Genomic DNA, 24,429 nt, shown 5'->3' on the forward strand with positions numbered 1-24,429 from the left:
GCTGGCAGAGTCTTAGCACACTGACAGAAGGTGCGACTCACAGCATGGACCCCAGCTGGAACTTTTCATAAACCCTCCTTTCCACCTCTGAGAAATCTGTTGCCATTTCATCTGAGGTCATCCTCACTAAAGCCTCCAGTCCCTGCAGACTAAACCCCAATCTGGTCTCATCCTCCCCACAGTGTGACCAGTCAGCGGGCTTCTTCTGAAGAAAATCAACTAGGCTCCCTGAGTCACAGACACACCATGAAGAAACATGCAGTGAGGTACTAATTGCAATCACAGCTATCCTTCCTTACCAACTCCATGTCAAGATAGCCAACACCATCATCACACTGTTCGTTACAGTAGTCAAGAAAACTACTGCACACACTGCTCCATGTCTGCTGAGGCTGCATACAGATCAAATGCAGATGGTGAAACCCTGACCCTCCATGTCATCAAATAACTTACACGGATTGAGACCTCACCCCTCTTTATTTTTTTAAATTATTTTTAATTTTTCCCTGTACTTTCACTCCTCCACATCAGACTTTACATCTACACTTTACAAGGTTTTTTGTTATTCGACAATTTATTGGCAGGCTGGGCATATAAATACATTACTATACTTAAAAGCAGTAAATCATGTTTTAGGATGGTCCCTCTAACGTGATTTCTTCAGATAATGGTGCTTGGTATCAAGCATTTATTCCCAGAAGATATGAAGTTTCATCAGGGACAGAAAACTAGGATGAAAATACTTGAAAGAAATGTTTAAGATGAATGTCATCTGTCATAGCCAAAGTCTGACTTGGCTGTAAAACCTTGTAACAATTCATTAAGAACCTAATCCTGTGTGTTCCTAATACCTAGTGTACAGTTACCACACGTAATCTCACACTTGAAACTCTCCAAGAAGCTAGTTCTCACAGTATCACTTCAGCAGTACATTCTCAAATAGTATTGCCGATAACTTTGACCCACATTATCACAACTCTCCTTGATTTCCCTGGTGACACTAAACTGAGCAACCTTTTTTCACACTACAGCTCCATGCAGGGGAAGAGAGGATACAGGGCTATTGCCTCCTCTTCTCTATTGCAGCTAAGGAGAAAGGAGGAGGTGGAAGAACCTAACTTTCAGCTCATGGGTGGAAGGAGCTAACATTGCGCTCCACAGAGGGACAAGAGACATCAACTTGTAGAGCACAAGAAGAGTAGAAGAGGATTCCAAATCCAAATGTCACTTTATTCTCTGCTTCAGTCCTGAGCACCTTCCTGCTGCTTCTCTAGGTCTCATCAAAACCTATTTCTTTTGGACCCCAAGCCCAAATCCTATTTACATCTTGATATTCTTCTATTCTGGGGCATTGCTTTAAAGAGAATACTAAAAATTCTCTGCTATTTCAGAAGTCAGTTTAGCGATTTGTGGGCTAACCTGTGCTCCTCTGCTGTGAGACTGCTACTGAAATGCGATGTCTGGTTTTGGAGAACAATAAAGGAGATGGCTACACTGGAAACCATTTAGGTAAGAGCCATGAGAATAAAGGTCTGACTTCAAAAAGGCCGCAAGGAACTTGAATAAAAGCCTTGAAGAGCTCATCAATGAGAAAGCTGAGAGGCCCTGACAATAACAGGGGAGTAGCCACACCAAGAGCATACATTCAACAACAACCAAAATCCAGCAGATAAAGACCCATGAAAATCAAAGATATATCCAAACCAGAAGGCACAAGTTTTTCTCACTGACTGCATTCATTTGAAGAGCTTACCCATCGTGGTAGGACCATCCCAAGCCATCAGACACTTCAGAGAAAACACAGAATGTCATCCTCCTTCCAGAAGACATTAATGGTTTCCTTACTGTTTGTCACACACCGAGTTAGACTAAAAGATCTAACTAGCCCCCCTTCAGCATGCCATTCATGGAAGAAAATACTACTTTTATTTATTTTAAGAAACTTAATGCTGACTTCTGTAACCTTCATTACTTATGCAAATATTTCATGGTCCAGCAAGGGCAGACTGGCTCAAATTTTACTGTAGCTGACTATCCATGAAGACACAGGTTGCAGCACTAAAGACTAGCTTAGACTAAAAGTCATTACAAAGCCTTCTCATATTCACCACAAAATAATAAAAATCTCCTCCAAATGATTGGCTCCAATTTTCAAAAATGGGAAAGGCCCTGCAACAATCAAGAATCACACCTCTGCAAACTACAAGGTTTAGAATAATAAAAAAGTGTGAGTAGTTGATTTAAGTGTGGAGTGTCCATGTTTGTTGCATGGCCCCATGGAGCAGCAACTTTGTAGCTAAAAGTCAAAATCAGATTCAAGTAACATTAATGAGTTAGTGCTTGACTGCACCCCTTTTACAATATTGAGGCCACAAGCAGTTTCTCCTTCTCCAAAGCATTTAGCCCCTGCACATGGTTCACTCTCTCTGTGCCCCATAAAAGATACCTACAAAGCACAAGGCTGACGTAATGCACAGACTTAACTCAGTCTGCTCGGTGCTTTCTCAAGCAAGGAAACATTCCAGTGTAATTCCTCCACTGAAAAAATATGTGGTTTCATAAAATTATCTCCTAAGTAGCCCTTTCCCTTCTCCTTCCTATATCAAGCCTGTTGTTCGAAAGCCATAATAGGAAATCAGCCAGGCTTAAAGACCAGCCAATATCTGTTACGTGTAAATGAGGAACGCCACAGAATATTCAGTCGAACAGCTTTGTGTTGCTAGGACACCGGAGGTCGGACAGCACTGAAAGGGCAGATTATTCCCACCCCAGCACAGGCACAGAGGTTCATTCACAGCAGGGCTGCTGCCTCTGGGCTGCTGCCTGCACAGGAACCACTGCTTAGCCCTCCCTGAGCATCCCTGCCACCCAACTCCCTGCACTGTCCCTTGCCAGAGTGGCCAGCGGGCATGTCCCTCTGCACCAGAAATGTCCCATGGTGTTGCACATGGCTCTCGTTGATTTGGATCATTCCCAAAGGCTCGCTTCAACCTGAGGGAGCCGGGGATACTGCGGGCTGAACAAGAGCTATGCTGCAGTAGACTTGCAGTGCGTGGTCTGGAGATCTCCTTTAAGTATCAGGAACCCCGTAATGCTGCATTTAAGACACTTTTTAAGTGCAGAGAGAGGAAATTCAAGTTTATAGAGGTGATGGGGATCGCTGTGACCAGCACAGTACGTATCTGACAGCAAGATTTGCATGACGGTTCAGATAAATGGCCCAGCTCAATCCCATGTAATTGGTATGTTAATTACTACTACATCTTATATCTCAGCACATCTTGGGTAGCGTCACTCTAATTTTGGCATTTTTCTTAGAATTTGGTCCTTTGAGCTGCTGTTCATGTATTCCTATACATTTTTACATTATATACTCAGGACTTGCTTTGCAGACCTAACAGACTAGACAAGATATCAAGACTAGCGAAATGTGTGTATGTGTGTGTTTGCAGGGCAGGGGCAGAAAAGGAAGACAGCTGTTTGTTCTTCATTTCACAGAAAAGGGTAATAAATGGACATTCATTTTACAGAAAAAGGTAATAAATATGTTCTCCTTTGGCTGCTTCGTTATAACACAACAGTCCTGTCCCATTCTCCCACTAAGAGTTGCAAATTCTCCTCCTTGAGTTCTTTGATGTTTTGGAGAACCACATCAAAATCAAATTAGGTATTTCTTGTAATTCAGAACTTTCCAGGATAAGCAAAACAAAAAGCCCCTTTACGTATTTCTTCATATTTTATATAAACATGAGATGGAGGAGCTCTGCAGATCACAGCTATCTGTGCTGCCACGGAGGTCACACACAGGTGAGTCAACATCACCTTGGCTAAAACAGCAGACACTTCCTGTCTTCCTGTGCTTCCTGCATTGATACTAACTGCACTGAGTAGAGAAAAAAACCCCTACATTGTCATCTCATTGCAATAGATGATGCATTGGTAAGCATCAATACTTGAAAAGTCACCATATATTTTTCCCTCACAAAAAAAAGTTGCACAAGAGACTTCTTTGTTCCAATTCCTAAATATCTGTGATTTAAGAGTTAACTATAGAGTAAATTAACTTTGCTTTATTAGCATGGTACATGGTTTCCCAAAATAGATGGCAATAAACCCCCTTACCATCAATATGGTAATCAAACTAACTACTAAATGATTAATCTACACACACATATATATGCAGAGAGAGAGAAAGAATGAATTATAATAGATGGTAACATTACATCAGTGTCTAACTAATTTAACATTCAACCATCTTATGAGTGATTTAATTGTGGTGCCACTATTCATCTCCTCAAAGCCTGCAGAATCCACAGCCAGCGATGCTGGTCAATGGCCCTTTGTTTCACTAAGACTAGTTCCATCTTTACTTAGTTACATGAACCACACACTTGGCTGACTCTATCTATTTTTAAGAAGATTGTGTGGAGAAAAGTCCTGCCCTTACTTATGGTCTTACAATCTATTGAATCATATTCAAATAAGAATATGGCTCTTCCACTCTAGAAGTGGATTCTTCTTCCCTCTTCCATATTTTCTGATCATGGTGAAAACGCACTGTTGAGATTCCATGATTGGTTAGACGTACTTTTACTACTGCCTTACCAGCACTCTGTTCTCCTGGGACTGGCCAGCAGCGTGGAACATGCACCACTGGAAGCAACAGATGTAACAAGTCCTGTCTTCTCAGTGCAGATGACTTGTGACTTTAGGCTGAGTCTGCACTGTAAGGGAGCTGTACATATGCCTCACTCCTCTTCAGAGCTGTGTGACAAAATGCATCGTGGCTCCAGGTTCTCTGTTATGTGCTGGCCAAAGCAGCATCAAACCAGGAATAACTAAAGCAAAGCATTTACACGTGTGATTAGAGCTCATTGAGGCTAATGAAATATACATTCCTGTAAGAACCAGGCTGGTTTGAGATTTGCTATGCTGGGCATGCCAGTGGTCACAGGGGAACAGCAATTTTACATGGTTGAAAAGCCATTTCTGCCCCGAGAAATTCCTAGGCTGGCTTAAGTATACAACCCAGCGTAACCCTTAATGTTTGACTCAGAAAGAGAGGCTTAAGATACCATCAGCTTTCCTAAATGCAATTTTTGTTTGACATGTAAATTCTTTTTGAAGCTAATTTAAGTGCTACACCACTTTTAATAAAAATCATAATTTCTCCCTTTGAAAGACTACTTAATTGATGAGGCTGGTCACTGTTTCTTTTTGGTAAATATGCACAAATGGCGTGTTTGGGAAGTTGCAGATGGACATGCACATCTTTTTCTTGCTGAATCTGAGGCAGCCATTCATTTGACAAAGCCAACATCACAGAGGATTTGGCATTTATCTGGCTTTCTGAAAGTGGATGGCTTCTCTGAACCCATCCACTTTAAGATTTCTAGATCTACAGAGAGTGAGTTTCAAAAATGCAACAATACATCTCATGTAAACAGTGGAAACAGACCCTAGTGACAAACTTGCCTTTCCTACACTAAATATCATGCAATCCTCACAAGTGTGTGCCACAACCCAAGGTGGCAGCAAAACCAAAAAACTCCCCAGTGTGCCAAATGATTTACATGGTGCAATGGGCTTCTTGGTTCACCAGCAGCTTCACAGACCTAAACAGTGTGTCCCTGCCCAATGCTTGGGGCCAAGCAACAAAACAATTACTGCCCACAGAGCCTGAGGAACTGTGGTGCTATCACCTCCCCAGTAAAGCTCCCGTAAGTGATTCCAGCTGCCCAGCTCCCTGTTGCCTGAACAGGGAATACACATCAGGAATGTGGAGAGGAGACAAACTAATAACAGCAACCTCAAACCTCATCATGCGTCAGCCAAAAACTTCCTGTAGTTTAGACTGACTGCTGTCACACAGCTACAGCTCAGATGATGTCCTAAAACATGGACTTTACAGCTACTACACGCCACTTCATACAACTGGAACCACAACTTTACTTCTAATGACACTGTTCAGAAAGGACTTGCCTTTCTTCTGAGGTTTATAAACTGCCTAAAGCCACCAGAAATGCTAAATTCTGAGTGTAAGACAACAAAAATAAGATGCTTTGATGAGCTTTCAGTATGCATTTCATGTTTAATGTTTCATCTGATGACTTAACACCAGATGTTCTGAAGTGTACTTAGTCCTTACAAATTCATCACAGTGAGGTTTCCCCCCTGAAGTCTTTGCTGCATCCCCTGACTAAATGAAGAAAACATAAACAGTTAAGGAGAAAAAAGTTCAGTAACTCATTCAAACTACTCTTAAACACCATTAACTTCTGCTCTTGATGCAGAGCGGGACAGCACTCTAACTTTCACATAATTCCTATCAGTAATCTAGCTGTATTGGAAAAACCATTGTTGTTCTGCTTCCATTTCTGTTACAGGTTGTAAATATACTTTTCTGAATAAGCCAACAAATGAGAAACAAAACAATCTTATCTTTTTTGAAACTAAGCCGGTTTAGTGAAAGAAATACTGAATACATATCATTGATGTGTCACACAACAAAACCAGCTACATTTTGACCTACCAACACTGCTACCATTTGGGGTTTAAAGGGACATATTCTAACATCAGTGAGAGAAGAACAACTATAAGTTATGAGAACCGTGTTTCCTGGTCCCATAGGCACTTTATCAGATCATGCATCCTCCACCTAGATTTGCAAGGCAAATCTAGGATTGCTCTTCTTGAGACCAGAATAAAACTCCCATAGACTTCAATGATGCAGGATCAAACCCATTCCCTTCATAACAGGTTCTCTCAAGCAATTTTATCCTAATTTTCTACCCTGTGGCTGAATTCTAATGTTTGCAGAGACAAGCACTTTAAGTGGGAAAGCAGGGAGTAAAATGCAGATCCCAGAAGCAAAGACAACCAGTGGTGAACAGAGCTATTTTTTTTACATGCTGTGCTGGGGGAGTTACTTCACTGGGGATGGGAGAGCTGACACAGCAAACAAAGTCAAAATATATTGCTGTTATGGTATCCTTTCCATTACTACTGCAATAAATTTTTTCCAGGCATTTTCCATTTCCTGTATTTCTATGGCAAAAAATTACTGTTTCAAATGTGCCCCATCAAGTTTCTCCAGTAGAACTACAAAATTAGACTTCTGGATTTTGAAGATATCTCACTGGATTCCCCCCATTCCGAACACACTCATCCCCAGTATTGCTTTCTTTTCACGTAATTAACACAAAACTACAGCCATGCCTTATGCCTTAATAAACCACAGGAATACTATAAACCTAAACTGTACATAGCTTGTTTGCCCAAATCTATACCATAGACTGCTGAACAACAGAAAAGATCTTTCTCCAGAAAGCAGCCCATCACTACAACACAGGTCTTCCCCGCTCTGCACAGACAGTTCTACTTCTGCTGACTTTTTCCCAGCTCTGCAAACAATCACCCCTTTAACTTTCAAACAAAGTGTGATTTATTAAAGCAGACTGCTTGGCAGCAAAGCTCTCCTGGAGCTTGAAAATATGATTAGACCAGTAAATTTAGTTCTTTCTTCATAAACTTGATTCTGCATGCATTTACCCTCTTTAAAAGAAAATACAAGTCCAGAAACATTTCCAGTACAGCTTGCTCAGCCAAACTACAGGTACTTTATATTATTTTTCTACAAGTCCACTGCAGCTTCAAGTATGCAAGATTAAAATAATTTAAAAATCTGCATGAATTAAACCCCTTACCTTTTAAGACTTTTTCACCCTTCAGCGTTCATCCATTGTGAAAAACTGAATCTTTAGCAGTTGCAGCTATGTACACACACAGACACACACAGAACAGGGCTTTCTTCAGCTCACTGGTATTTCAAGTCTTTCATGTGATATCTTTGGCTGTACTTGCTTAATTCATTCCTGCTGCTACTCAAAGGAAGTCAAGCCTAGCGAGGGCTGGCTCTACAGCAATTGCTGAAGATATTCCTGACTAACAGGACACAAGAGCTAATCTCACCTTATAGGCAGCAAGAATGTAAACACATTTCACAGCCAACAAATTCCTAAACCTTAAGAGATAAAATGCACAAAATGCCCTAAGACACAGTTTGGCAAGGAAGGGACTTACGAACCTTAAAGTTTTTGCTAAAGAACAATACTCTATACCCCAGCACTGCTTTTGGAGGTCTGAGGATGTCTATTTATCATGGACTGTGCATGTTCCCTTGGAGTAGTTACCATGAGAACACAGCAAACAGGATTTGAATGTAAATTGCCATCTAGAGATGGGGGACTTTTTTTTTGTAGTTATAGAAGAAAACTTCCAGAGCTTGATGAAGTACACACTTTTTCTGAGCATACATTTGCATGACAATGTTTGCAATTCAAATGCTTGGTAGAATGCACAAGAAGGAAGAAAAGCCAAGTTCTTTGCTCAGTATTTATAAAAAGCAAATACTTCAGACTTGGGATCAGTAGTTGCAGTTTCGTGAATGCCTATCCATGTCCCACAATCACATATAAAGTAATCCATAAACCTCAAAAAATCCATCAGGTGGCACAACATGCAGAATTATTGCACTGTCTGAAGTCAGCTAGAGGCAGTAAGGTGCTCTGGTGCTGAACAGATCAATTGCTGCAGCAGTGAAAATCTTCCTCACTTCTACGTATCACACTGAACTCAGCAAGTGTCGCACATTAAAAATACCCTACCCCCAGGCATTTTATTTTTCCCCAGAACTGTTCTGGTACTTTGCCATTTGGGCCACCTCCTTCCAAGTCCCTCCCAAAGCAGTGTTTGCTGCCCATGCGTCCCTCCATCCTGCTTAGATACTGCCACAGTCACTATCCAAGATCCATAAAATTACTCCTACCATTTGTGGAAAGAGTCCTACCAAATGGTACATGCTGCAAAACACGCAAATATCTGTCTGCCTGCACTGCCTGGAGTTTGATGTAACCTTTACAGCAGAGTGTCTGCTCCCTCCCCGGCAGCATCCCATCTCAGCCCTCTATCCTTAGCCTTAAACAGCTCAATTTTAAACTCCTTAACCACGGTCACTGAAAGACAAACCCTAATACACTTAGCAAAGGGTTGCCTCGTCAGCCCTGCTTGGTAAGCAACAAACCTTGATGAAGAAGAAGAACATGCCTGTCTGGGTGACTGCCCGGAGAGTGGAATGACCTACTTCAGCCGAGCAAGCACTCTGAGATGGGGACAAAGGGACAACCCAGTGGCTCCTGGGCAGCATAACCAACAGGCTGCACCACAGGAGTGATGGGAGCAATCTTTCAGAGAGGATACAAAAGACAGGCATGCTTTACATGCAGCACAAAACACTCTGCAGGAATCATCTTGTTCTTTCAGGTAGGGATTCAGATTCACACCTAACATCACTGCTGGCACTCTGTGAGCAGGAGTGATTGCCTTCCTCACACCCACTCTCCTTATCACTTTTACCTAAGGAATCTTCTAGAACCAGACCTAATTACTCAAGTGATGTGTCAGAAAAGGATGCAGCTGGGACATATTCCACAAGTCTTGATTTGAAGCTATGTAATTCTGCAAAACCCAAGACGACAAGATCCAGGGAGCTGAATTAAGTGGTGTTGGCCAGGCATGATGCCACACCTTCCGACTGCACCTTCCTGATTATGAATCATAAGGCCTTATGAACAAGTTAAAGGGCTAAAGATAAATAGTTCGCATTTGGCCCCATGCACTTGCTGACCTGACAGATTGGGCCAACATGCTATGTTTTTGGGAAATGATTGCACTCCTCCCAAATGATTAGCTGGAGCAGCAGTTCCCTGAGCTTGACCCAAGCTGCCCCAGCAAGCTAAATCTGTGCTCAGAGCCTGTGGCTCTGCTTCCTCCAGAAGAAATGACAGCAGTAATTGGCAGCCAGAAAGCCTTCTTAAAACAAGTATTTATTGAAAACAACTGAGATTAAAGAGACATTTTTAAAACAGGCAATAAGGATCTCTAATATATGAGCTGCTTATACACTGTAAATGAATACTACTAGACCTTAACTTTCTACAGACAGCACCACACATATCCAGCAGCTGTACATGGGTTATATAATCTATTCCCTTTACTTTCAAAGTATGACAGGGTAACTACTACCATGATAAGGCTTTTTATTCCCTTTTTCTTATGGACAGCAAGTCAAATTTACCATGTGATCTGCTAGCTCCTAGCACCAGAGAATACCGCAGCTTTGCTGCAGAAGGGGTACCCCAGGCCTCAGCAACTGAGTAAACCATAAAGACCTTCCATTTAGGGCCTAACACTTTTTAGCTTTTAACTGCTGGGCTCAGCATCCTTAAAACCTCACAAAGGCATCAGCTACCCAATTGGGGAAACCCAGAGTCTGTTGCATGACTGAGGTCAGTGTGCAAAGCACATGCTTGGTAAATAACTCCAGTAGGATGTGTGTAGAAGTTTGAAGTCAGACCACTGTATTAAGGATATTTTTTTAAAACAGAGACTTGTAAAAGTGAGGTTTTCCAGATGCTTAGCAATCCTGTGCTACAGGTATAGTAGAATATCCTTGAAGCTCAGAGTCTTCTTCCCTGAATCTTTCAAGGTTGTATGTCAGTGCTGTTCTCAATGCAGCACTATTAGACTTGAACTCTTCCTTATCCATATTTCTGAAAAAATAAAAAATTAAGATATCCCTGCAAGACAAACTCAGTAATTCATACAGTCAAGTCTCAATATGACAATACTGCAATTCCAGCCTGACAACAAGTTCACACACTGGTTCACTCACTGCACTTGTACCCGCTGCTCCACGCCCTGCATACAATCACCCTCGCAGATGGGGTCAAGCTGTACTATCACTGTTCCTTTGCACTGCATTCCTGAGCTGTACTTCTAACTGGTGTTTAGGCTGGTATTATGCTATACTCATATTTGTAATGATTCAGAGCTATTTTAAGAGCACAACTTTAATTCAGGCGCCAAGCAAAATAGGTTTGCATCTTATTTTGTCTTATACAGGACACGCTGCTTGCTATTCCAGGGTGTCTCATGGCCATTAATGACCTATGCCTCAAAGTACACTGCAGGTGCCAATACCCATACCTTGATGCCTCAAATGGCTCTGTCCCCAAAAGTGATGCTAACAATCTTATTGCCTTGATAAGTATTTTCCCAGATTGAATATGGAGCATGATAGGATTCTAAGCAGCAGTAGGCCTCACAGAATTTATTACAGATTTTTTTTCTACCAGTCTTCCTTTGAACTGTGAAGTTATTATGAGTTTCATTTTTTCTGTTGCTCCCTGTAGCCCCTACCCTGCAGTAGGTTTACAATACAGGTTTAATTTTGTCTCATTCCTTTACTTGACCTAATTAAATTTTAAGATTAAAGAGAAATTAATATAAAAATCTGCAGAGAAAGAGAATTGCCCCTTCAGAGATCACAAGCTCTGAGACAAGGTGGCTTTTATCTTGACAGTGACAAGACAATCACTACAACAGAGGAATGAGACAGACCACAAATGAGCAGATGGAGAAGAGTAAAGACCCTGCAATCCCGTTGCCTGGTGGCACACACCAGCAGAAATTTTCTATAAAAATTAAAAAGTGAAATTCTTGTCTACTTCAAATATTTCATGAGAACTTTAATTAAGCCAGGATTTTGTCTATCTAACTCAATTTAGATCTGTAACCAAAGAGAAGTGGAGACACCCATCTACGTGCATGAGAGAACAGCCAAGCCTGAACCCGTGGAAGTCTCAAGAACAGGGAATTACAAAAGCAAGCTGTACTAACTGAAGTTTTGAGAGACCAGCACAGATGAGGCCATGCAGATGCTGGAGCTGGGGGTCACTCACTACACTTATGCCAGTATTATGCCACTCGTGTTTATGCCAATATATTTTCAAGAAATAATCTAAATGGAAAAGGGAACTTGAGAAAGCACTTAAGCCAAGCTTCCTGAGGGTGGCTGTTTCTGGGCAACAGGAAAATTTCTGCCTCTGAAACAGCTTGAATAGGAAGTGCAAGCCTTAAGTTTACTTTTATCGGTCTCCTGAGTGGCACCAAGGCTTAGCAACTTTATTAACAGCAGCAAGCTGGAAGAAACATTCAGCTGATGGTTGTAACAATGGTTGAAGCTTGTTTTAAAAAAGTCTTTTTGTTTGTTTGTTTGTTTGTTTGTGGGTTGGTTTTTGTTTGGTGGTGGTGGTGTCTGTTTTTTAATTTAAGGTACACCAAAAAAACCCAGGAGACAAAGACCAGAAAAGGTAAGGTTGCAGAGAGGAATCATTATTGCATAGAGTAGGAGGTAGGAAAAGAAACATGAAACCAAGAAGCAGAGAAAGATGTGTCAAAGTTCAAACGGATGAAATGAAATGTAGTTCTGCCAGCTGCAGTGAAGATAAGGGGAGAGGAGAAAGACCCTTCATTAGCAGAAAAACACTCATTAAGCATACCAAATGGAAAAGTTTCCACGTTATGGCTAGTTCAGAACAGATTGGAAATTGTGAAAACAGATACCATGATTGTTCAAGGGTCTCCCAAAGATTAATGGGTCCTCTGTCCTTCTGTCTGAGGCCTGCTCACTGAAATGTTTTGTGACAAAAGGTCACATACTCTGCGCTCCCTTTAGGAAATTGCACTAATGAGTGTAGATCCTGCTTTCATATGTAAATGTTCAGTGGTTTACTGCATATGCTGAATTGTTTTTGCTTGCCACTGTCCCTTATTTCAAATTAAACTTTTGAAAAATTACAACAATCAAATAATTACTGTAAATTATCACATCTCTTATCCAACATGAATATACTTTAATGTCTAGAACACCAGAGAAAGTACTGTCTGCTGCACATTCTGCTTTTTTGAATTTGACTTCCATTTGCTCAACCTCATCCACCTACAGAATTCAAACATACTTCCAGAGTAAAACAGGTCTCGAGCCTCCCCAGCTCCTCCCCTCCAGTTGCAGAGGATGCTCACCAATAGATCTGTCACCTATTTGTACCCAGTCCAGAGAGATACGAGTAGATTTAGAGGCTTTGCCCCCAGTAACACAACTTCAGCTCCCCCCTTGATGAATCTCTCTGCTCCAGCTCTCCCTTAATGCAGTGTATTTCAAAAAGCAAGTAAGACACCCCTTTCTTCCACATAATTTGGTATTTGCCAAGCACTGTTTAAGTACTTTTCAAGTGACATTTATCATTCCCTATCACCATCACTGCAGATGGAAAACACAGAGGAAACTGCTCAGTGAAGACCTTTACTTTCTTTCGATCCCAGTTTCTCTGCCTCAGTTGCTCATCTGAATGTTTCAAGCAGTTATGTTTCCAACCAACCCTGCACAGTGAGTCACATACATGGTAATCCCTGGTAGTCCACGCACAGCTAATGTGTCTGAGCTGTGCTGGTTCAGAGCTGTGCAAACTGAGTCACCTTATTTTCCTTTGTCTGACCAAAAAGAAGCAACATGTTGTATGAGAGGATAAAATACAAAATTCTTATTGTGATGTGCATCTACAGAATCCAGCAAAGGTACCTGCATCACAGCAGAAGGAGCAACAACATCACAAGACTGGCACTTAAAATCACTATGTCTATATGACATGGAGTGGGGAGCAGAGAACAGGGTATACAGCTGGCAAAACTTACAACAGTGAATCCCAAAATTGCATTTTGGTAACACTTCCCTGATTTAAAAATGCCATTGACAAGCACTGAAAGCATGTCTTTCCTTCTCATTTTCTGTCAAGTCTTCTACTGAATCAGCTACAACAGAGAAACCGTGTGACACCTGACTCTTGTTCTTCAAATAGGATTTCTTATTTGGTAAAGCCATTGAATCAAGTCAAATTTGCAATCAAATTACAGCAAATGGAAAACGAGGACAATCATTTTTGTGTAAGATTTCAGTGAGACTTTATATGTACATTTAAAGGGATTGTGTACAGAAATCTCCCAATCTGTCCCAGCATGCACTCCTGCAGTTAGATGTGGTTCCCTGAGACTGAGGCTTTCTCAAGCTCCTTCTCCTTACACAGCTGCTAATTCTGTGAGACCTTTGTTTTAATGGTAGTAAAATACATGCACAGATACAGTAACAGATGCCAAATTTGTCAGTAATGGAGCATTCTACTGGGAAAAGACCGGAAGAACAAGGAACATAGGAATGGGAACTCAGTGTTTTCCTTGCCATGGAAATGCAACAAGTGCCTGGTTCTTGCATCAATCATGGCAAATCCTTGTGACTTTGGTACTGTGATGAGCCTTACTCAGGTACAAAAGGACGAATAAGGAAAACGTGTGAGTTAGCTACTAAAATTCTTCTTACACTCCAGTGGTAGAAGGCAGGCTTTACAAGGGTCATGTGGCTTCTAGGCAGAAGCAGGAGCAGGGAAGCAAATGAGCTTTTCAAAACTGCGCTCCTTACACAATCAGGGATTTGCTACATACATAGGCTCACAAACCCCAGCTATTGGCCCAGGTGCCATTATCCATGTGGGTACAGCTGCCTGGTGGCTGCACACCTCAGCACCAAACACTTCAACATGCAGAAAGTAGTTCTTATTTGTTTCCAGGCTGCTCCCTCTTGCTAAGGTGCCCCAAATCTGCATGTTATTTGACACATCACAAGTAGCAGTGCAAAAGTAGAGTTAGCAACTGAAAACATGTAAAGTCAAGGATGTACTGTCCAGGTAACACAAAAACCTGCAATGAAATCTGCAGGTTTGACTTGTTAGTATCCTGATTAACCAGACATCCCAGAAGAATGTAACAAGTAAATATGGATTTATAGCAAAGTCACTTATGAATTGCCATGTGAAAACTGTAAATCGGATTCGCTAGCACCTCTGCCTGTTGCATTTTTGACATAAGCAGACCATAGCTGAATAACAGTCTATAAAGCCAAAAATGGATGTGCAAAACCCCAGGATATCAGAACCAGGTTAACAATATTAATTTCAATGACTGCTGTATCATTACCATATCATTTCTAGAGAGCACTCCAACATATTTAGAAAAGTCTTGACATTGTCTTTCATTATCTGTAACCCAAAAGACAAATCAATATTGTAAGCCTTAGTCTCCAAGCCTGTTTTAAAAACAAAATTCTGTAACAGAACAAAACAGCCAGCATGTACAGACTGGGTGTCTTCATAAATTGAAACAGTAAGAGTCTGATGACAGAGTCAGTCATTCACACTGGTTTTGCTATATGCACATGAATCACTGCCTCTAGTAATTTAAACCAAACTTTGCAGTTTTGGAATTTTCTTCCTGAAAAAGCTCTCACAGACTTGTCACATGAGCAGTGCAGCCTCCTACCTTCCTTTTATAACTATCCTTAAAGCCACTCATTTACCAAAGTTGTGAGCAATGACTATTAAAAAATCAAAAGACTTTCCCAGTGCCTTCCGCTGGCAGAGTCTTCTACAAGGTCAGTGAAGAATGATAGATACTCTATGCTTCACACAGTGGTAAATAACCAGACAGGCAGACAAAGATCAGGCCTGAGACACAGAGAAAAGACAGAAACTATTTAAAATCTTACCTTCTGCACATTGGGTTTGATGCACCGAACAAAGAACGGATTTGAAGAACTCAGCGTTGCCATTAAAGAATGAAGTGATTCCTAAAACACAGGTAGAAAAGAGCACTTCACAAGCTGGATTTTTGTACAAACAACATACCCTGGACAAGAGCTCTTGCGGCTCAGCACTGCAGACAGCATCTAACTGCAACACCTAGTGGTACACACCAGAAGTTACTGCACCATGTAAGCTCTTGCTTCCAAACATATGGGATCAATACATACATGTTCATTTCTTCCACTGTCTCTTCTGATCAAAACTGTCATCACTGTTTTACAGTGAACATGATTCACAGACTGATATGAAGAAAACTGTAAGGAAACACCAAATTGGAAATTTGCTGTTTCAGGGATCTTTCAAATGACTGCTTAAGACTTAGGATCAACATTCCCAAACTGCTAAACATGGGCAAGTCAAAAAGATGGATAAGGGGCTTAAGGTAAAAACCCACAAAACCAGATTTCCTCTTTTCATTTCAACTACCCTATGCCCACTCACTTTCCATTTCCCCTGAAGAAAACAGGGTTTTTCCTAATTTTAGAACTCTGAATGATTCAATACACATTAGACTATAAGTTGTCTGAACATCAGCCTGGAGATAAAAATCACAAAAATCCCTCAGTCCTTTTATGATTATTACTTTAATTACACATCCGCCCCTTTCCCTCCTGAGCCGTCATTCCGTATCTTATTGCAACTTGCCTCATTCTGTATCATTAAGTATGATGAACCATTTTAAACTGAGGTCTTGCATTTACTTTGCAGAGATACAAATGACTGTACAGGAGAGGAACCCAGGTTCTGAAGAGTCCAGAAAATTAGCAAATGGTAATGTTTCAACCCTCAAAGGTGGTACTTTGTGTCAGGTAGCAGAGGGAATACAGAGCAGGCTGCCTAGGAGACAGAAAATCCACCTTTTAAAGGAGTAACACTGTGCATCCTGCCATATGTCTTGGAGCAAAACTGCCAATGTCAGTCTGTTATAACAAATTCTTCCTTTAATCTGCACACCAAGGACTTACTTGATGATTAAACATGCAGTGATAAAGGTAATAAGCAGAGTTAAGGCTGTGCACAGGAGCTGGTGCAGAGCAAAGGGAGCAAACAGTGAAATGACTGGGAATATAAATGATAGGTCTTTGCTTCATTTGCCTTTGCCAGCCTACAGATCAGGAATAGGGTAGCAAACATTAAACACCCAGAACATACAAACCCAAATATTTTTGTGTAAAGAAAAATATTTACAGCTTTAAAAAGTAAAGGCTTAATCTGCATTTAATCTGTGTGAACATTACATCTATGGACAGCTAAGCCAGTTCTCTCAAACCAGGCTCTGACTTGCAGAGACCGGAAAAGTTGCTCAGTCTAAACAAAAATGATTTAAACTATTTTCACCTTCACTTCCGGTACAGACAGCCAGATTCTGCACAGTGCTACAAACCTCCAAATCACTGTCAGGTGACAACCTGACTAATCTAATTTGAAGTTTGCCCTGCTCTAATCAACAGGCTGAAACAGATGGTATCTAAACTCAGCCATTCTGCATGCACCCCAAGGCCTGCATTAGGCAGGTCATCAAATGAAAAGAAGAGTCAACCAAACTATCTTGAGAATAAAACTGTGAAGGCGAAGTTCTTATCTTCAGTTGAAATAAAATGGACTAATTCCTGTAAGTCTTTAAAACACGTAAAAAACACCCAACTTAATTCTTTGGGGAACGTATGATGTGAAGGTCAACCTCTTGTAAAGCAGCCCAGCTGGTTAATGGTCAGTTACTACAGCTTTAGATAAGAGGCAATTATGTTTTTATTTCATGTTTTATCACCCTTATGTTGTCCAGGGGCCCTGACAGAGAACAGAAAGAACACTAAATTTTATTTTATCTTGCCAAGTGGGTGCAAAAATACGGTCAATTTCTGTAAGGTAACATCTTAAAAGTCTACTTTGCACGTAATACAAATGACCAAGCGGAAACAGTACCTTCTGCTATTCCAGAGAACTAGCAAATAATATCATCTCACCATAAGAAGTGGGTAGTGTCTGAGATGAGTTATGGTAGCACAGAACAAGCTGTCCAGAAAATACAACACTAAGCTTTTTAATAAATGGCATTGTCTGTGGCCCAGTATACATGTCTTGCTGTTCTGTCCAACACTTAGAAATAGTCTACTAGGATAAAATCTACCCTTAAGGGGTTTGAGTCTGCTCTTTCTTAAAAAAAAAAAAGTGAATGAACTGTGCAAATGTATATTAATTCAAACAAAATGAAAGAAAACTAATCCAGACTTGTACTCATGTAATTTAGAAAATGTTTTGTGCCAATCCTTCTCTTTTAAATAATTTGCAGATAGACTTTATGCTAGATTTCAATTTGGTGCCATTTTTGATGGGAGGCTATAAAGCCTCATAAAAAGGTGTTTAACAAAAATGCCTTCCAAACTTTAAGTTAAGGCAAGGCAACACCTTAATGAGGTATTCAGCACTTGTTTTCTTAGTATACAGACATTGCTGTAAGGCTTTGTGCGATTTTGTGGCTGGATTTAGATTACAAAGAAAAACCAGGACAGGAGAGACCAACTTCATAGATGAGCTTTAAAGTAAGGACGAGTAAGCAAGTGGGGAATGCAATGGGAGTTTTGTGTGGATGGTGTGATACAAAGGTTAGTGTCTACTTGAAACCAATCAGTTGATTAGCAAGGGCACTTTCATAGAAGAGACACCAATGTTTTCATGTGTAAGTTTTCTCTGTTTCGATATGCACCCATTCTTTACTGACCAGGGTTTATCTATCACTGATTAGCTACGGAGCAGAGACAACACATTAACTAACCTTGAACTGGAGACTGACTGTGGGTTTTCGGTGCTTGCTTCCACATTTAAGAGTGTCTTGATTGTTGCGGCTTGAAACATGTTCAAATAGATCATAGATGAAATCAAGACTGAAATGGGAAAGAAAAAGAATATTTCTAAAGTGTATCTTAAGAGACTATTGAGGTTCATCACTGTAGAATGCAAAGAAAGCACTGTCCCTTAGAAAGTAGCTCCTCCATCAAAACCACACTTATTTTCTCCATAGTCCTTAATAAACAATAGACTTTTCTTTTGCAGAATTTATGCAAGGGAGAAAATAACAAAATAAAAACAAAACAAGGAGGTTCTTTCTTCTTCACTCCAAACACATCATTAGGGAACTGAAGTGTGAAGTCCTAGAGGCCTTACTGCATTTTACTCCACTCACTCAACTGAAACTTCAGCTGACTGTAACCGGAACTGTACCTGCACAAAGACTAAAAAAGAAGACTTTCAGCTTGTTTAGGGCCATAACGCAAAATAGCCAACCACATAAGCCTCACTTTCAGATACCAGCTGTGCCTGCTGTTTTCTGCTCTATCAGTTGGGTGCTCTCCTCTCACTGTTTCTACAGAAACACTGACATTTTAATTTGAACTCTGCACAGATGTTGGTGCAAAGGCAAAACCAGGCCTAGCAGCTTTAACTCATCTATTCCTTTTACCTACATACTTAAATTGACAGATGTTATATCAGATATGTCATAAATCCAAAACAAACAACATAGAGAGGTAAATGCTTATTAACAGTTTCCCCTCCACAGAAGGGCTTAAGGGATTTACAAACAAGCAACTTGGCACAGCAAGGCAGGACGACTGAATGGGATAGGTGAGGGCAGCAGCTAAGACAGCAACACCTGGGCTCAGCTGCCTCCTCTTCTGCCACTCCTCTGCATGTCCTGGAGCCTCAACCATACACCTACAGAAAGGGACATGGTACCACTACGGCTCACAGAGTACAAGGACCCTAAGACCTTACACAGAATGATAGGAGACACACAGGTACCAAAGTCATCCACGCTCAAACTTTCCGGCAACATAAATCTTTATAGTAACTCTCCATTTGAAGCAATTACTGTATGGCAGTTTGCACTGTGGTAGGTCTCCGACATCAAGTGTTCAACCAAATTAGGGAATGCCCAAAATACAAGCAAAGCCAGATGTATGTGAAATAAAAAACCACACATGCACATTGCCTATGAGGCACCCTGAAACTGTTAAAAACCATCACCAGCTTCCAGTATCCTTACTCATCACAGAATAGCAAGTGAGTTCTCTAGGAACCCCTGGACTGAACAGTGACAAGATACTCTACAATGTAGGTAAACCCGACTTTGTGAGAACTGATTACAGTCAGATCTGCTTACAGGCAACTCTGATATGCTCATTTGTATGATAAAATATGATACAATATGCTCACATCACTTCTATGATATGCTCATTTCTATTTCATTCTATGCTCATTTCAACTCTGTCAAGGTCTGATGCTATGCAATATCTAACATATTCAAACTCGAGCAGACTTAGGTTATAAATCCTGGCAGAATTAGTTGATATAACACCCCTTAATATCTTGTCCTTAACAAAAATCACAGAAACGTACCTGCTTTCACGTAGCAAGTTCAAGAGATCATCTCTGAAAGTATCCCTGTTCTTCTCCAAGATCCCCCTGACATCATACTGGACCTAGAAGGAAACAGAGCTGGTTCAAACAACAAGCCGAACACTCAGGCACCTCTCACAAGAGCAGTACTGCAAGAAGTGCTGAGGGAACAGAGTGCTTCAGTTAATTTTGAGCAGCCTCGGGGTAAAATTAAGCTAATGAAAATTCTGCTTGGAATAATTTCAGCAAATAAAGAAATTACCTCCCCAGCATAGTGCTTCACTCCAAAGTTGTGAACGGCAACTCTCGGTTTGACATAAAAAGGATTGTTCTAAATGGAGGGGGAGAAAAAGAGAAAAATATTCGGGGGGGGGTGTCAGGGAATGGAATGATACATTATCCTCTCAACCCGTACTAAACAAACCATTGTAACTAAACAAACCATTCCAGTAAACTCCCCAGAAGATTAGTGCTCCAAAAGCAAACAAGCAACTTATAATGATAATAGGATTTGTTAGTCTGGGTTGCTTCAAGTGCAGCAATAACAGATTTATAGTATATAAGACGGTATTATACTGAACCTGAAACCATCTGGCAGAACCACCTATTAAAGGTACTTTGAAAGAGAAGACTATGTCTTAAACTGGCAGTTATGAAAAGTGGTGGATATGCTTGCATCCCAGAAATTCTCAGAAATAATTCTAGGATCACAAATAAAGGCAACGCTAATTTGCACAGAGGAAACAGCAATCTTTCAGTAAATGACATCAAGGTGAATGCCTCATTAAAACAAGGGAAATTGGAGATCTATATAGTCTGAGCTACTACAGATTGACAGAGCTCCAATTAAGAGTAGAATTTGACTTATTTACCACAACAGAAACCTTTAACTGCACAGTAACAAGGATATGTTCTTCAGGTAACTTCAGGGAACTGAGTCTTGACAGCAAATTATATGGATTGCCATGGAAGGAGAATTACATACAAAAAAGCCTCTAAAACTATGCACACATATATTTGAACCATGAATTTCTACAGAAGCAAAGAGATCCTCCATAATTTGCAGAGAAAACATCAGTGAAACATCACATACAGCATGCTGGGCATTCAACTTCTCCAGTAAGGTGGAGTCAGTAGCTTGAGGAAAATGGCTCTCCTCATTGATAAGTGCCAGTAGTCCCAGTTTCTAGAACAGCAAGAAGATGCAGAAAATGAATTAGTGCACAGATGGATACAGATGTTGTCCCCAGCTTGGAAAAGTCACAAGGTCCTTGAAGTTGCTATGTGCAGAGAGGTGCAAAAACACCCATACACAACTGAAACCCCACTCTCGTAGATGACTGTAATCCTGTTTTTCTGGCAACAGTGCTTTTGAAATATAGAGCATATCTATATTTCATAGATGATCCATGGGCAAAATAAAGAAAAACAACCTACTGGAAGAATCAACAGTTCTGATATAAGTAGTTTTTAGATGCATACAATGACATTGCCCCAGAATATATCTCCAGCCTCCAAGATTTCCAGTGATCAGGAGTCTGAGTAAAGAAGCCTTTCAAAAAGTTTTCTTCCATTAAATTATCTACTTAGTTGTTGAACCGATGCAAACGTTTAGCACCCACAGTGCCCAAGGGCAGAGGAAAAGATATACAGTTTAACTACATGCTGTGTGAAACACCACCTCCCTTTGCTTTGCATATGCCTCTGTGTCATTTCCTTTGATGTTCCCTACTTCTCATATTAGAAGGGGTGGTAAACAAAGCAAGATACCCTGCAGTTAATTAATGTGTCCAGCAAGCTTCAGGTTGATACAGCCTCTCAGAAAAACATGGATCTCCAGGAGTACATTTTAATAAGCCACTTCCCATGGGCCCAGAGCAGCATGGGAAACCACATGACAAACCACATCGCCCTGACTGCAGTCACGTCCTGCCAGCTGGATCCCCTGCCTACTGCCATTTGTTTCTGTGGCCATCTGAACTCCTGCACCCACACACCCTGCTACAGAGATAAACTCATGCAGCTCACCTGTATTGGTGGCAGAAGTGAACATGGATCAAATGATTCTTTTTAATCATGTGCAAATATTGCTTTTGTATACAATCACACACTGAGAAAAGTTGCAAAAACACATATAGTGAGCTTACAATATAATCTCTAATATAGCCATACTTGAAAATGATCTGATTAAAAGTTTGCTATTTAAACATGCAAGATGCACCATTCTCTTCACTTGTTCTTTGTGTTGGCAAGTGTTTTAAGGACAGATTATCTCAGAACAAAAACTAACAATAGGTAACATCAAATTATTACCTTTTCAATAAGATCCAAGCACTCGCCATTGTCTGTCCAGTCAATATCCTCCCAAATTAGTCCTTCCCTAAGGAAAATAAAGAGGGCCTTTTTATTGACAAATATGATGAAATCATTTTAATTATGAAAATAGGAGGACCTGGTGTATTTATCTTGCAAATTAAAGCAAAATCAGCTTGCTTTTAAAAAATACACAGCTCCAGATGGAGATTTTCAAAGGAAGCTAAGGGAGCTGCAAATCAAGATTTCAAGTGAATACTGATAGTCAAAATTCTTTCAAATTTCTTCCCTGTCTCTTACCTGCTGTATTCCAGTTGCTCCAAGGAAAAGATGTGCTTGTTGAAATACTCCTGAAGCTTCTCATTTGCATAGTTAATATTGAACTGCTCAAAACGGTTTACCTAAAGAGACAAGAAATTTTAAAAAATGTATACATTTTTGTATGTATTTTACTTTGCAAACAAGGGACTGGTTTAAGTCATGACATGTTTAATAATCAAGTTCCAGAGAAGAGGACAAAGATATGTACAACAATAAAGCATAAATATCAAACAATCCACTTAAACAAGCTTCTGAAACCTACCTCAAAATTTTCAAATCCAAATATGTCCAAAATTCCAATAGACTTGAAGTCTTCCTTGCTCCTGATTCTGCTATTGATTTTCTTAATGACCCAAGCAAAACACTGAGAATAAAGTGCCATAGCCATAGAATCTCTGCTGTCTATTGCCTGTGTTAAAAAAGGAATACACTACACATCAGTCACCTCTGTGACCCCTGTGTGTCCTCACCACACCATAAAGCAATGTACGATGCAAGCAGATTTGTATTCCTATGTACCTCAACAGCAATTGCATTAATACTTACAAGGCATCATGGTTTGAGTTTAATAGTTTAAGTTAAAACAGATGTATACCTATGTGTCTTTAGAATTACATCTCAAGGCTAAAGCATTCAAAAAATTAGAAAATTATAAACTTAAGGTGTGGAGGAAGAAAAAAGAAGGGTAGGAAATAATACCTTAATTCACGTTTTTCTACAGTTAAGCATAATGTTATGCATACCTATTTCTAATCCCATTCTTGTAAATGATAAAAATATTTCTCCAGAAAATTTCAAAAACACCCACCTTACCCAAGTATCGATAGTGAAAAATATCAGCCTACATGATTAGAATTTGAAAAAAATATGGTAAGCAATCAGGCTTAATAAGGATAACAAGAGCCAAGCTCCCAGTCCTGGTCTGAATGATAGGATGGAATCTATAGAGATGACACCTTTCTCCCAAAAAATCTATGTAGTACTTTTGATTACAACTCCGATGCATGAGCTAAGCTCCTGTCCCTGAGTGTCTAGTGATTTCTCTGGACTTGAAGATTGATACATACCTTTCACAGACCCTAAAAACATGTCAAAATTGAGATGCCTTTACCTGCTGTATACTAAGAGGTGTTAGGATTTCTTCTCCCCTGAGTATCATTGACCTCTGTGTCAATGCTTCAGTTAGCTGTGTGGAGTCCAACCCTAGTAATTCAGCAGATCTACCCAGAGCTGCCAAAAGAGAAAGACAAAGACAAATACAAATATGTCCTTAAATGTATAAGGTTATGAAACCAATTTGGTTTTTTACTATTTTTATTATTACTACTATTACTACTACTACTGCCACCATTTAAGATGCTTCCAAAATGACAGGGATTAGAGACAAAAGCACAACTAGAAACTCTAGGATATTGTTTTGCTGCTCATGAAAAGGCATAAATATGTACGACTGAAGGGAGTTAACAGTAGAAATTCACCACAAGTAAGTCACAAATATTTATTTACCTCCTAATGTTACACCTAAAGGATTCAGACAATTTAGTGCTTACGCCAACACATTTTTCTTGATACAAACAGTAATTGAGTCTTTGTCCACATGACTGCTTTTCAGCTTCCCTCAGGATGATGAGGATAAACCAATGCAATTTTTTGTTGCATGCATACTTTAGTTTTCAATTTTGCTATAACATGGTATATAAGCAGTATGTAATGCTACTCTCTATTGCCATATTTGAACAAACGTTAAAATGCTCACAGCTCATTCTTTAGACACACTAGCACATACTTTCGGATTTGTAATTGAAGTATT

At 40.2% G+C, this 24,429-nt stretch overlaps 1 protein-coding gene across 1 annotated transcript in view; it reads right to left on the reverse strand.

The window, feature by feature from the left end:
- MYO10 (myosin X) overlaps positions 1–24,429 on the reverse strand; it is a 161,385-nt gene that overhangs the window by 38,877 nt on the left and 98,079 nt on the right. Inside the window, exons 11-19 of the mRNA XM_027663778.1 lie at positions 23,731–23,849; positions 22,882–23,028; positions 22,599–22,699; positions 22,299–22,365; positions 21,079–21,171; positions 20,248–20,316; positions 19,986–20,068; positions 18,364–18,472; positions 15,494–15,574 (exon numbers count right to left, since the gene is read on the reverse strand). Coding sequence (XP_027519579.1) covers positions 15,494–15,574; positions 18,364–18,472; positions 19,986–20,068; positions 20,248–20,316; positions 21,079–21,171; positions 22,299–22,365; positions 22,599–22,699; positions 22,882–23,028; positions 23,731–23,849 — 869 coding nt within the window. The remainder of the gene's footprint in view (positions 1–15,493; positions 15,575–18,363; positions 18,473–19,985; positions 20,069–20,247; positions 20,317–21,078; positions 21,172–22,298; positions 22,366–22,598; positions 22,700–22,881; positions 23,029–23,730; positions 23,850–24,429) is intronic.

This window comes from Corapipo altera, unplaced genomic scaffold (assembly GCF_003945725.1).
Source record: "Corapipo altera isolate COAL_440 unplaced genomic scaffold, ASM394572v1 73, whole genome shotgun sequence".
NCBI lineage: Eukaryota > Metazoa > Chordata > Aves > Passeriformes > Pipridae > Corapipo > Corapipo altera.